The 15,729-nt window shown below is 37.8% G+C and overlaps 1 protein-coding gene across 2 annotated transcripts in view; it reads left to right on the forward strand.

The window, feature by feature from the left end:
- Positions 1–10,325, forward strand: part of LOC124595970 (non-structural maintenance of chromosomes element 3 homolog) — a 68,675-nt gene extending 58,350 nt beyond the window's left edge. For both annotated transcript variants that reach the window (XM_047134909.1, XM_047134910.1), the window contains one exon: positions 7,897–10,325. In XM_047134909.1, the coding sequence (XP_046990865.1) occupies positions 7,897–8,256 (360 nt within the window). In that variant the 3' untranslated portion in view covers positions 8,257–10,325. The remainder of the gene's footprint in view (positions 1–7,896) is intronic.
- Positions 10,326–15,729: the final 5,404 nt, after the last annotated feature.

A 15,729-nucleotide genomic window follows, 5' to 3' on the forward strand; every position in this document is an offset into this window, starting at 1 on the left:
ATATCTCGACAAGTAACAGTTACTGTCATTTTAGGGCCTTATCCAGTTCGTGTCTTGAAAATTACAGACGTTTACATGTGAAAATATCGGACTTTTGACATATTTATCCAGCTGCATTCTCGCATGTTATTAGAGCATACAACATGGTTGGAAGAAGCTTAACCTCTCCTTTGGCAATATGTTGAACATTATAGCCTGCATAATTCAAAGGATACAAATTCCTAATCAAAAAGGCTAGGAAGGTCTCATTATTGTGTACACAACTGTTATGTTGACAAACGCATTTTTTAAACCATGAGTCTTTAAAACTAAGAAATATCATTACTTTGCTCCAAAGTTTGTACTGTAATACCATTGTCACGTCTATTTGAGTCTGTTTCTGAACAATCTGATTGTAAATATACGATGATAGATTCAAAGCTTACATCCATCATCACTTCCGTGTCAAATTCTTCTTTATGAAGCTTTAGAGCATGCCGCACAGACAGTGCGCACGCTGCACGTGAAACGTTGTCTATTGACTCACTGTCTATTGTCTCATGCACAAGTGATTCACTGTGCGTTATCTTGCATGGTTTCTCTCTCACACACACATAACCTTAAAACCCTTTGCCCAAATGAATTCTATGGGGCTACACTGACAATGACATGCAAAACTGTGAGACCCCATTCACACGCAAGGAAGTCAAATGTGTGTGTTCCATCACATGACTTGTATAAATTAACAAGATGCAGGAGATCGGCATGAGTCTGGTTTAAATGGTGCTTAATATTTGTATTTTTAAGCCGGGGAAAAATATCTGCTTTTCTGGTGTTTGTACTTGATGTTTTCTCTATAACAGTTGAATTATAATTGGCAATGACCGACTTCAAAGCAAAGTATGACAAGAATTGTGAATCACGTCACGAAAATGACAGCATTCATTTCCAAATGGTAATCACTGCTGTTTTTCTTACACGTAAATACAAGTTTATTCCCATAAACAAAACCAGAAGAGGAGACAGCATTCAGAATAATTATCCAAGAAACTATTCCTATGAGTACTTTAAACTGCCAGTACCATCACTCATTTTCCAGCAGATCATTGAATGATTCTAACTGACCCATGCTGAACTAACTCCTCCTCTTGTGTTGTGAATCTTTATACGGGAAATAGTTTGTGCAGCACCTATGTCATTTCTTTGAACTAAAACCTCTCTTCTTAACATATCTGGAACCAATCTCTCTTAAAATTCTTTACATTGGCGAAGCTGCGTAACTGTAACACATTTTTGTGATGTCGCGCATTTATCATTCACATGAAGCACTTTAAAACAATGTTGTTAAAACCATCAATTTGTGTGATAGGTTCCTTGTGATTTTGATGCTTTCCAGGCAATACGAAACCAACTGATTCTACAGTTCTCACAGTCTGACACTTTTGTTTACAACTCTTTTTACAGTTCTCTTGCCTACACCACATGTTGTCATGAAGTACGGCAACAATGCAGCATGGAGGAGCAACATTCTCACTCTTTAGCTGTAACTCTTTGCTAGCCGCCCGGAAAGAGATTGAATATTATTGGCTGCCAGTGGCTAGTGGAGGGGGATGCGCAGAACAGCTGAAAATTGGGGCACCTTCTTACATGACGCAAACTCTAGTAATAGCGAATACCTTGTTCGAGAATATTAAGAGGAGGATGTGTTCTTGGAAAACACCACGAGATACAGGACGATTACAGTTAGATTACATTTCAGTCAGGCAGAGATTCCGAAATCAGATACTGAACTGCAAGGCATATCAAGAAGCAAACATAAACTCAGATCCCAATTTAGTAATGATGAAGAATAGACTGAAGTTTAAGAGACTGGTCAGTAGGAATCAAACTGCAAAAGAGTGGGATATGGAAGTGCAAAGGAATGAAGAGATACGCTCGAAGTTCTCCGAGTTATACATACTGTGATACTTGATAATTCAGTAAGCAGTTTAGCTGAAGAGGACATCTCTAAAAACAACAATAACTAAAGTTGGAAAGACGAACATAGGTAAGTGCGACGAAACCACGAGTAACAGAAGAAATACTTCTCTTGATTGCTGAAAGGAGGAAGTACAAAAATGTTAAGGGAAATTCAGGAATACAGAAATAAAAGTCATTCAAGAATGAATGAATATGACATGTAGGGAAGCTACAGTGAAATGGCTGCAGGAAAAATGTGAAGAAATAGAGAAAGAAATCATTGTCAGAAGGACTGACTCAGCGTACAGGAAAGTCTAAACAATCTTTGATGAAATTAGAAGCAAGGACAGTAACATTAAGAGGGGAATGGGAATGCCACTGTTAAATGCGAGGCAGAGAGCGGACAAGTGGAAAGAGTACATTGAAGGCCTCTGTGAGGAGGAGGAGGAGGAGGACTTGTCTGATACACGATAAAAGAAATAGGAGTCGACAGGGAAGAGAGAGGGAATTCGGTATTAGAATCAGAATTTAAAAGTGCTTTGGATGACTTAATATCAAATAAGGCAGAAGTGATAGGTAAAATTCCACCAGAATTTGTAGCATTACTGGGGAAGAAACAGATAATATTCCATCAGAGGTTAATGCACTGGTGTCCATTGCCTTCTTCATTCTCATGCCGTTGGTCATTGCTGATCAGATTTCCCACTCCTAGGACAATAGAGTGCCCTGAGCCTCTGTCCGCTCCTCCGCCCTCTATGACAAGAACATTGGCAAAAGGGGGTGACTCTTGTGCCAGAAGTCTTCAGTCACCACTGCTGATGATTTTTATTCAGAATTTAAGCAGTGGTGGTGTTCGAACCCAGGACACAGGATTTTTTGAATACTAGTCAAATACGCTACCCTTGATTGATGTCGATTATGGATCTAAATAAGTCACAATTACATGGCAACGTGACTGTAAAAATCTGTGAAATTGTCTGTGTCTTTGTGTATGCCGGCAGTTTGTACCAGATAAAAATCATAGTATCTCCTCAGCACGCCAAAAATAGTTGAGTAATACTGAAAATTTGTTTGGTTTTTGATCAGTATTATTGAGAAATTTGAGATAGAAAACCCAGTCAGATACAGTGCAACTACATTGTAATTTAAATGTGGTGTGTTCATAGTTTCCCCCTTTCCACTCCTAACAGTCAGAAAGTATGTCATGGCGGTGCGGGAAAGTGTGCCAGACTGGCTGACTGCTATGGCACTCATGCCAGGGATTAGGTCGTGGTCCAAATTCTCGATCACACTTTGATTGAGCAGTATCTCACATTATGTATTGCGTAAAGTCCTGGAAAAGTCTCAGAAAGAAAGTGAAGTCCATTTAGTACAAGTTTAAATTTGAAGTTTCACAACTGCAAACTAGGTATATTCGATTACAGATCACTTGTAAATTATTGTGTTAAAATTTGAGAATTCAGACTAGTTTGCATAACACAAAGTAGTGAAGTCCACATGTGTAAGATATTTCAGAGTATTCACTAGTGATGTATCAGTATTACAAGTCCAAACAAAGTGTTCAGTGCAAGACGGCTGTCCCTATTTAAGCACTCGCTTTGACGTGAGCCAAACTTCTGCAACATAAATTACGAATTTAATGTTTTACACATATATTCACATCAGTTTATGTGTAAATTTCCTCAGATGTCTATTGCTTTTCATAATTTTTCTCTAAGTTAAATAGTCTGTTCAGAAATAACGATTATGTCAAGGAAAACGCTACCTTTTGCTGTTTTTGTTGCTAATAAATATAAACAATTGAAACTAAGTACATTCATACATCATGTGTGCATGTTCACACACACACACACACACACACACACACACACACACACACACAAGATACACCTCACAAAGAATCCAAACTCCCAGCTAGCACACATTCAGTTGTTCCACTACCCGCCATCTTGTTTTGTAGTTTGTGAACAATGCCATTGAAAGCTGCGTAGTGCAGTTTTTCACAGTGAATGTAATAGCAAAACCAGAATAAGTAGGTGAAATATATAGTAAACACAGACACAAACTTACACATTAACACATGATTTTCTATATGGAATTAATGAATGTTAGACCTAACCGCAACTTTCCCAGACATAAAATTTTGAAGTAAACAACTTTTCTATATTAAGTTCTGTATGGAAATCACAGAATATGGTAACGAGGTGTGTGTGTGTGTGTGTGTGTGTGTGTGTGTGTGTGTGTGTGTGTAAAACTTAGTCTGTTTTTCAAGTTTGTAAATACTTCCTTAAAAACTGAAATCTGTATGTGTACAAGTATTAAATAACATTTTTCCTGTTTAATAGAAGGAAAATAAAAGCCGACTGATGATACTGAAAATGCAACGAAACAAGTCTGAGTAATAGAAGAAAGAAAAGAATTGGGTTTGCTCGAGGAGGAGCTCCTCCAGAAACAATTTTTAATTAATCCTGTGGAACATATGCTATATTGTGCTTTCATTTATACACTGAGATTTGTAGTTACAGTTCCACTTAGAGATCTTGTATTCAACACCATTGCATCAAATTCACAACTAAACATTCAGTGTTCCAGATATTTTTAATTTATATCAGGTGTTTTGAACATCACAGTGCCTTACTAGGCATGGTCCTAATAAATGTGGCATAGGTACTCTTGCATTAACCCAGCCTGTCAGGTCACTTACTCAGTAATAGTGGAATCTGGATCTTACTGTTACTTGACTTTTTTACAGATGCAAAGCATTGCCAAATGTAAAAGTTAAATTAATTACTAAGAGAGAACTGGACTGATTGGAAATCATTCAAAACCTTTGGAATTTAGTGCTCCGCAAACATGCTTTCAAAACTGAGAAATGGAATGAAAGAATGATCTTTCTCTATTCCTGTACCTATTATAGAAACCAATTGTTTTTTATTTTTAAAAAACAGTGGCCAAAAACATAGAAGAAACATGTATATTCTTTAACATTTTGGAGACTGGCTACTTAGAACAATGTCAGACCTAGGAAACTGGTATTTATGCTGTTATTTAAAGCCTTACTGGCATGTATGTGATTGATGTATCGTCAACAGTAATACAAGCAGCAAGATTTATTTTCATATTTACTTTAGTTCTTTGATAGACCACAAATGTTAAAATCATGAGGACAGAAAGTGTATTTATCCTCCCAAGAAAAGTGTGCAAGGTGAGTTACTGGGTAATTTCTTCCTCTTGAGCTTTCCAGGTGTCTTGCTCACTTAACAGATGTGACATTTATTGCAGAATTATACAGAACTTTGAAAGTACATGTCAGTGTGATCATATTGGTTCAGCCATTTGCAATAGCAGCTGTTATGTTCACTAATTTTCGTTTGAAATACGTCCAGAGATTGGCAGCAGAAGGCTGAGTCCAGTTTTCAAGTGATCGCTGGCTCATGCTTTGAGAAAATGGCAGCCCAACTCGTAATCGGGTGCAGTCTTTTTAACACAAAGTTGTGACCCAAGTTATGCTAAGGCTTGGTGTCCAAAGTGTTAACACATTGACTGCCACTCCCATAGCGATGGATGTTTCACAGCTAGGCCAGACCATGGTGTCAAGCATGAGATGCTGCTGCGGCCACAGGCTACCCTTGAGAGTTAATGTGTTAAATATTGTTCTAATGCATTACTCATTTTACGTGGCTATTCAAATAATTTGAATTTAATGTTTGTTTCAAAAGTTAAAAATTCCTGTAATTGCTCTTGAAGACTTAAATAAACACAATTTGCTCAAATGTCTGTATTTTATTTCAAACAATGGAAAATCCGGATGGAATGTAAAAATGTAAAAATATTAGAGAAGGAAAGTTGCTACTCGCCATACAGCGGAGATGTTGAGTTGCGATAGGCACAACAAAAGATTCGCACAATTATAACTTTCAGCCATTAAGGCCTTTTTCAGCAAAACACACACACACACACACACACACACACACACACACACACACACACACAAATGCAATTTGCACACACGTCTGCAGTTTCAGACAACTGAAACCACAAGTGTGAATCTTTTTGTTGTGCCTGTCGCAACTCGGCATCTCCACCATATGGTGGGTAGCAATTTTCTTTCTCTAATATTATTATTGTATTTTATTTCATTAAGAAACATTGCCCATCACCGGTGTTTGTTGGTAAGGCGGGTACCAGGTTGAGATTCATTGGGAGAGTGCTTAGAAAATGTAGTCCATCAACAAAGGAGGTGGCTTACAAAACACTCGTTCGACCTATACTTGAGTATTGCTCATCAGTGTGGGATCCGTACCAGGTCGGGTTGACGGAGGAGATAGAGAAGATCCAAAGAAGAGCGGCGCGTTTCGTCACTGGGTTATTTGGTAACCGTGATAGCGTTACGGAGATGTTTAATAAACTCAAGTGGCAGACTCTGCAAGAGAGGCGCTCTGCATCGCGGTGTAGCTTGCTCGCCAGGTTTCGAGAGGGTGCGTTTCTGGATGAGGTATCGAATATATTGCTTCCCCCTACTTATACTTCCCGAGGAGATCACGAATGTAAAATTAGAGAGATTAGAGCGCGCACGGAGGCTTTCAGACAGTCGTTCTTCCCGCGAACCATACGCGACTGGAACAGGAAAGGGAGGTAATGACAGTGGCACGTAAAGTGCCCTCCGCCACACACCGTTGGGTGGCTTGCGGAGTATCAATGTAGATGTAGATGTAGATGTTTTCCAAAGGGAACTTAATATTTTCAATTGACATTAATGTTTTAAAAAATTTGCATTTGGGGTTGGAATGAAACATGGTCAGACATATTTGGTAGCATTTTCATACTTTTGTATCAGAATTTTTGATTTGTTGATTTTACCCCCGTGTTGAGCAGTCAAGGAAGTTTAATTCCTGTGAATTATAATCATTGCACTGTCAGTTTCATTTTCTGCTAATATCGTGATTCTAATTTTTTGGTATAATTCTTTCCAATTTAGTTTAATGGTAGGTTCAGATTGCCAGGTAATGAAATGCATAACTTTTATACATAATTAAATGGCACAGTTTCAGAAATTGTAAAATATGCAACATCAAAAGTTGACTACAGCTGGCAGAACAGTTCGGTGTATAATAAATGACTTCATCTCTGAGCAGTTGGCAATAATCAGTAGAAATAACACACTGAGAGTTCTGGTTTGGATCAGCAATACAATACTTAACTTGATAGGCACTTTTAGCAAGAAGTATGGAATGACTGTGACCTTGTCTTCTTGCACAGCCTGTGCTGTGTCAGCCTCTTCGAGCCAGCCATCTCTGTTGTATATAAACACTCACAAATGTGACTAATATGCAGATATTTGTAAGAAGTTGTAACAGTTACAAAAATATTCAAGTATTTCAAAAACTTTAAGTCTTTCTCATTGGATATGGCACCTGTGCTGTGCTTTCTTAGCTGTACACTATACATGGTTAGCTCTTAGACATTTAAAAAAGAAACTACACTAAGGTATTAATTGTTGGAAGATTGAGAAAACATTGCCAATTACAGCCACAATACTGCCAGCACTAGATGACAATGCTGTTCACTTGCACGCGTTCATACATGTGCACTGGTCTGAGTAGTCACCTTTGTAAAATCAAAAAAGAAAAGTGTCAGTGGGTGCGCACGCCTTGATTGTTACAAGTGTCACTTATTGTTTCTCTGCACTTTGGTCTGTATGAAAAGTATGCCAGATCACAAATGAAATGATCCTATGTCCCCTTAATTGCATATATATTGTTGCTCCCATTCATCTCAGTGGTATTGCTATATCTATTGTGGCATCCTTACCAGTAACAGTATTTCATGATATGCTTTTGTGGTATGTAATCAATGTGATAATTAATAACTGTTAAAATGTTAGAATATTAGTAAGTAACCAAAAACTCATTTCGTAAGTTACATATTCACATTAAATAGTGCTGTTTAATGTTGTAGGTTTATGGAAACTCTAACATACAAGTGTGGAATACCCAGTATGAAGCTGTTATGCAGCAAGAACATATGTGGATGCAAAGGAATCGTGGGGGAAGTGAACTATTCACTTCTTCACAGTCCTCAACCCAGTCTGATACATCGCCACCTTTGTCCCAGACAGCAACAAATTCATCTTTGCGGTCCAGACAGTTCTCATTGTCACAACCTGGTCCTTCTGGCTTACAGAGCAGAGGGGCAGGCAGCAACAGCAGCAGTCAACCATCTGGGACATTCTTGCATCCATCTAGCCTTTCCCAAACAAGACAGCGCAGCAGATCCAACGCTTCTCCGCAAGGGCCAGTGAAAAAATTGCGGAGCTAACAGTGACAGATGATACGTTGAGGAGGAGAGAAATTCTTATACTATTTTCCAACTCCTTTTTTTTCCCCACAGACATTGGAGATAATGGCACATTTGTGCAGGGGCCAGTATGAAAACTCAGTGTTCATTGGTTTTACTACAAATAATTGTAATTTCCAAGTACAAATTTTTTGCAGAGGACAAAAACTGTTGGTATAATACCTTCTGCAGATTCCCTGTGCAAATATTATTATTAGAAAGAAAAATCAATTGTTAAAAAGCATTGTCCTCAGATTGTTAAGTGTAAATGAATGTGTAATCCTTGTATTTTATGACCAAAATGACACACAGTAAGCTTAACATGCTTAACTCTAATTTGAAAAGGTTAGTTTCTGTTGACCTTTTTCAAACAGTATTTAAAGTGATTAGTTCTTTAGCTAATTATGTGAAGTAATAATTTGGAATTAATTGCAGATTTTGTTCTGTAATTAATCTGTTCCTCTGCATCCTTGTACTTCATCTTTTTTCTGAGTGTCTTGTGTAATTTATAAGCAACTTCTACCAGGCAGATCAGTTTTCAGAAACTTTATTATTTAAAAATATTTGGCCTTTTTAACAGAGTATGTCTTTACAGGTGTTTTAGTATTCTAGTCAAATTATTCTTTCATTGTTAATTCAGGAGTGGAGTCATTATCATAAGCACTATTTGATTAATGAGTCCCTTTTACATTTCATTTTGTCCAGTTCCTCACTGTGTTAAAGCATCATACCAATGTTTATAATGGTGAGCTTGAGGTACATCTGGAGGTTATAACTGGATTTGGCATGTACAAGTGATCTTTTGAAGGTTTCACTTCTTCATCATAAGATGGAGGGAAAATTGTTCTGAAACATGTGGTGACTTATGAGATGCTGGTACACATTTGGACTTTGAAATCCATTGTTTAGTTTGTCCTTTTGTGTATTTACTTGTACTTATCAACTAATTCCACAACAAAAGTAGCAGACAGTGGTTGACCAATGCCAAACATCCACAAGCATCTTTAATAGTTCATAATTCCCATAAGATTTGTCAGTAGGACTTAATATTAGGTATGTTAAGCATACTATCAGATAGTTGATGATATCACATTGCAGTGGCTGGTACCCTTTTTAACATTTTTAATAGCTAAATTTTTTCCATTACTTGACTGTTGACATTGGTCTGCTTGAACAGATTTGATGAGGAGTAAACACCTCTTTTAGAACTGGTTTTTGAAAAAGACTAAAATGTTCAAGCTGACCTTCAGGCTGTCAACTGCTTCATTTTTAAAAAATTGTATATTGTTTGTCCAGCACACTATGCACAAACATGGTTCTCTTTGTGCAGTTGTGATGGTGTAGGTGTGTAGATTGATTTTATGACAACACTTATATTGTTTTCAAGGAAAGATAAAAATATTAATACCAAGCGCTTTTTTTAGATCTTCATTATTCAGTACCATATTAGTTCAAACATTTAAACTTTCATCCATAATTTACTTAGCTCAATAGTAGGACCTGGGTCACTATTGTGAGATTTTGATTATTGGTACTTTTAAATAAATGTTATCTGTGTTATTCATATGCAGTTTGAGAAATGTGAAACACTCAGTCTCATTGCTCTTGGTAGCAGTAGTGCAGTGTCAGGAGAGCTTCCTGAAAGTGTTGCAGGAAATGCATGCAGGTAGTAACTTATTTTGTCAGCAGGTAGCAAATGATGTTCCACATAGTATCTATGCATGTGGATATGATAGGGAGTGATAGGGACAGTGTTGCTCTCAAGTATGTATATTTTATCCTATGAGTTGTATGTTCTGTGATACACTATGTGAAGTTTTCTTAGGAAGTTGCGAGACTATTTCTGTTGCACTATTATGTTGCAGTTTTACCATTTCACGGGAAAGTCTCATTACTTTCTAGAAACACCAAATATGTGATATTCATGTCACATCTAATGTGACAGAGGATATTTTTGTAACATGCCAGTGCAAGTGTGTACAATATAGCAGCCATGACTATTGTCATGTTGCAAGGAAAATGTATTTTATTATTTTTGTAATAAAATTTGTGAGGAAAAAATTTTCTAATGCTTGCCTTTGTAAATTCAATACCACTATCATATTCTGAGGAGAAAAAAAGGAAGTACCAGGATCACATAAAAATGTTCAAGGGACTTGCCAATCTTTGTGTGAGTAAACCACAGCTTTGTATCGTAGGCAAGTTCATAAGTTTATGTTTTTATATACCGTATTTACTCGAATTTAAGCCGCACTTTTTTTCCGGTTTTCGTAATCCAAAAAGCCGCGCCTGCGGCTTAGAATCGAGTGCAAAGCAAGTGGAAGTTTTGAAAAATGTTGGTAGGTGCCGCCACAACTAACTTCTGCCGTCAAATATATGTAGCGCTACACAGGCATGCTTCGTAGGCACAAAGATAAATACTGGCGCCAAAACCTCCGCGTCAGTAAATAAATTAAAAAAAAAAAGGTGGAAGACGAGCTTTTTTTTCTCCGCCTCGACTTTCGACCACTGCATTTTCATACATTATCCAACGAAGTAAATACAAATTCCGTATTGTTCATCTTCGAATGTAGCAGAATTTCAGTGTACTACGAAAATCCGACATGCAAGACTGTTTGGGATGTTTGTCAATATGGCCAACTCTACTTTCTGAATTTTTTCCTACCTGTGAGAAGAGATGGTTGCTAACAGGAACCTGATGAAATGTGAATCACATGCAGTATTCTCTTCACCGTAAGAATAATACGAATATAAAACATTTTGCCATGTATTCTTTCGTGTTTGCTGCTATCTCATTTAAATCCTGCCTGCCTAATAAACTACGAAACTAGAGTGAGACAACAGCAAACGCGGAAGAATATACGTATCGTGTCATGTTTATATTCGTATTATTCTTATGCCTAATAGTGATACAGTCAGAAATGAAGCACGGCAACTGACTAGATTTTTAATTCTAAGATGACTAATTTCTGTGCAGAATTTGATGTGCTCAAGAACCGGCCGCAAAGATTTTCAAACGGAGAAACATTTTCGCCTAACTCTCGTTCAGAACATGTTCTACCATACGCAGTCTATTATTTGGTTCTTGTTGATCATTATCAAAGAAAGCAGCAGTGTAAGTAACAACAAATCGCAGTCTCTTGCCATTGTTTCGCTAGTGAGACGATTACTCTCTCTTTTTTTTGAATTGTAAGCGGCAGTAGCGCGCACAAAAGCAAGCTATGCCGCGAGCGGCGACAGGCCGTAAACACGCACTATCAGAATGCGACAAACAATGCGCGACACAGTACAGTAATGCATTTTCAGCTTAGAGTGACGCAGACACCTATAACAAAGAAAACAGCACTTATCAGATCAAAGCAAAATAAGCAATCGATTCAAACCAGACGAAGCACGCGAAAAAGGAAGGGTACCCGTATAAATACGGACGGAGCGCCTGACGCATAGCAATGGCTACCTGGTAAAGCTTAACTGCTAAGCTTACGACTCGAACCAAACTACTGTAGCTGTATCGTCATTCATTCGACCTAAATTGTGTCTCATTATAACAATGGACCAACTTTGTTTCGATTTGGAGGTGTGGCCTAAAACTTTACTCTCCCCTTGAATTTCGAGTCTCAAATTTCTGGTGCGGCTTAGATTCGGGAATTTTTTTTTTCCCTTATTTCGAGTCTCATTTTTCAGGTGCGGCTTAGATTTGAGTGCGGCTTAGACTCGAGTAAATACGGTAACTAAATTGTATAGGAATTTTCTGTTATGTGAAAACAATTATTCATATTAAATAAGGATTTTATGGTTCAAGATACCCAGAAGTTTGTTTTTGGTATAAACTGTTGATGATGCGACCTGTGCGCACACTATGAACCTGAATGTTCACACTTTGATATGTTGTAGAATTTTTACTGTTACTTCTCACTTCTTTCATCTCTGACATGATTTATACATGCAAAAAAGAACCAGGTCACACTGTGCATTGGAGCCCACTTTAAACTGTAAGTCTCTATGTAACTAACTGGGTAAATTCATTTTAGTGGCTTGGCGAAGGGAAGGGCATCCCATCTTCAATAGGACTATGCCTAGTAAAGCATTGCAGTGTTAAAACAAATATTTGGGTTGGAGATAACTTAACTAAACTGTTAGTGTCTGAACTAAAGGTGGATTTCAATGAGACTTTAGTCTTTCAGTATAGGAACAGTATAAAGACTGTTTCTTGATCTAAAGCAATTAAACAGGTAAACCACACATCACTCATCAATGAAGTTCTTATGCTGTGGCTGTTACACCGGTGTGAAATTGAAACATGAAAGACATTTATTGGAACCTGTGCCACATGTTTGAAATTTGTTGAAAGTTGGAATGCTTTTTATTGACTGACAAAACATGTAAACATATTGCATACTAAATATGGATGCCACAAGAAGAAATTTGTACATAAATGAAGTGTTGTTAATATGATGCCGTGACAGGTGCAGAATACATCCTCATAAAACTGGAGGAGGAAAGTTTAATCATCTTTTGTGTGAAATGATGTAACTTTTATGTGCAGTGATAAATAATTAGACATGGACTCTACACACAAAATTTGTATGCAGACACTGCATGCTACATCTCTGAATTCAGATTACTTTAAAGTGAGATGGCAGTCATTTTGTTATGTTTCCTAAATGTTCATGTAATGACAAATGCAATGGGTGGGCAGTTCAGAAGTTTTAAAGGGTGTCAGTATTTTCTGGAAATGTGAGATGTGGTGAAAAGTACTGTGGATGAAGGCTGTTCTCATGGGCACCTAATCAGGAACAGTGGGGAAAGTTATACCATTCCTGACTTGATTTCCATAGACTCTCCTTGGTAGCAAGTCCACAGCTAGCAGCCCACGGGTCCCGAAGTCAGACTTGAACGGCAGCGATGCCATGGAGGCAGCTCTTCTGTGAAATCCTGTGTGATGGAATCCTTGCAGAATTGGCACCTGGCCAAGAAAACTATTTCAAAGTGAACACGTCTGGTCTGTCCCGATCAGCGCTCTAAATACTTCTCAGCCGGGCCTGTTTTTGATCACATGACTTGTGGAAGAGAATAAGAGCATGTGGTCCACAGCCTCTAGCAGCACTTGGCTCGCCTCCTGGTGCACAGTTGGAGCATGGCTGTCTGTCTTCTGAAAAACTGTCACCTGTCTGTTCAACATCTTCAAAGCACTGATGTGACATTGGTTGCTGATGCTGCAGGTGTTTAGCCTTGGTACAGCATTAATTATCTATCTTAGGCACAAGAAATAGTTCAGATTTAGGTGAAAAAGTCATAGTTTACACTTGAGCACTATTGTAGTAATTTATCAGAGAAAAACAAACTGTGGCAGTTCAGTTTAGTCAGTCCACAATGAGAATCACAATGTCAAACAATAACTTGCTCCAATGGCAGTGAAATCACACACTTTCTTGTTACCTGCAACACAGTGCAGTTAAAATGTTCATTCATCTGATATACAGAAACTGCTTGAAAGGTTTCATGGATATCTGTGCACTTTTTTTGTGTACAGGATGTGCAGAGTAGTGGTGTTAGTCAACACTGTGAGGACACTCAACATAGATCCTACTTGTGAGATTACAAACCACGAACTGCCAATTTTACTTGATGTCTGACTGCTTAAAGATGGGCATAAGAATGAAATGTTATTTCATGAACTATGTTATGCTTTGAAAATTGCTTAGGCTGGATTTTACTATTTTGGATGAACTACAAAAACAAATGTAATTTTTGGCTTGTAGAAAATACTGCTGGTTAGAAATTTAGAAGAATATATTGACACTAGTATTCTTCCACAAAGTGGCTCTCCTCATATACAAGTGTAAGTGCTGTGTTGCAAATAAGTTTAAATCACATGAAATTGTCAACTGATGAGTTGATTAATCAGACCTGTATATCACTTTGCGTAGAAAAATTAAAGTGAAATAAGTATGTAGTCATAGTTTGGATTATAGCAATAGCTATGACAAAATCTGCAATGGAAAATAACAGACTGGTGGTTTGATGTTCATTATAATGTATGCAAAATACTTTCCAGGAAAGTGGGTCATCTTTCTCAAATATACTGATTAACTCATAGGTGCGAACTGTAATACTGACATCAGTTAATTATATTTTCAAATTATGAGTGCCATAATGAAAACTAATTACATCAATGTAAACAGAAGAACCAAAAGGATAACCTGAAAAATTAAATTCAAGAGAAATTAAGTCTAAATAAGATATTGATATTTTCTTGTAAGCAGTACCAAATCAGCAGATAAAAGTATAGAAAATAAGTTAAATGTTAACAAAAATGTCTGTTTACGGGAGTAGAAAAACATAACAAGTGGGAGAATGCACTTTGCTGTGCCACACAACCACCACATTGGATCATATAGAAATGTATTACTAAATAACTGACAACATAATCCAATGTTAAGACATTTAAATATAAATCACAAACAAAAAATGTAACATTTTCATTAACCATGAATTCACAGTATTAGGCTTGCAAATGAAATATATACAAAAACTGGTCATTGAGAAGCTATAAAATATATACATTTTATATAAACAACAATTTAGGAAAAGACAGTTTGCTACATACCATAAAGAAGACATGTTAAGTTGCCGATGGGCACAATTAAAAGACACTTACATAAAGCTTTCGTCCACAGCCTTCATCAGTAAAAGAGAAACGCACACCGTTCATACACACAAGCAAGCACATCTCATGCACACGACTGCCAACTACATTACCTTGGGCCGGCATGCAGCTATCATGTGGGATGCAAGCAGCAATCTGGAGGGAAGGGGGAAGGGATAGTAGTATATGGGTAGGGGGAGAGACGAACGCTGTGTGGTGGAGTGTGCAGGTACTCGAACGCCAACATGCACAGTATCAGAGGTTGTGGGGCAGGGAGGTGGGAGAAAAAAGGAGAGGAGTGGAGAAAGACGGACAGATGCGTTGGCAGTGGATAGCAAATAAACAGGGTGAGATATGAAAATGTGGAGGAGGTGATAGGACAGAGGGGTTGGAAACTGTTAGGTGGAGGATGTGAGGATAGTATGTTACTGTAAGTTGCGGTCGTGATAATTATGGTAGCAGAGAATGTGTTGTTAGGATAACTACCGTCTGTGCAGTTCAGGAAATCTGGTGGTGGAGGGAAGGATCTAGATGGCTCAGGTACTGAAACAGCCATTGAACTCAAATGTGTTATATTCAGCTGCATGTTGTGCCACAGGGTGGTCTACTTTGCTCTTGGCCACAGTTTTCTGGTGGTCGTTCATCTGCCTGGACAACTGGTTGGTAGTAATACCAATATAAAAACCTGTGCAGTGATTGCAGGAGAGCTGGTAAATGATGTGGCTACTTTCACAGGTGGCCTGGCCCCTGATGGGGCAGGATAAATCTTTTACATGTCTGGAATAGGAAGTGCTGGGTGGCTGGAT

The sequence above is a fragment of the Schistocerca americana genome, chromosome 2, assembly GCF_021461395.2.
Source record: "Schistocerca americana isolate TAMUIC-IGC-003095 chromosome 2, iqSchAmer2.1, whole genome shotgun sequence".
In the NCBI taxonomy this organism is placed as follows: Eukaryota; Metazoa; Arthropoda; class Insecta; order Orthoptera; family Acrididae; genus Schistocerca; species Schistocerca americana.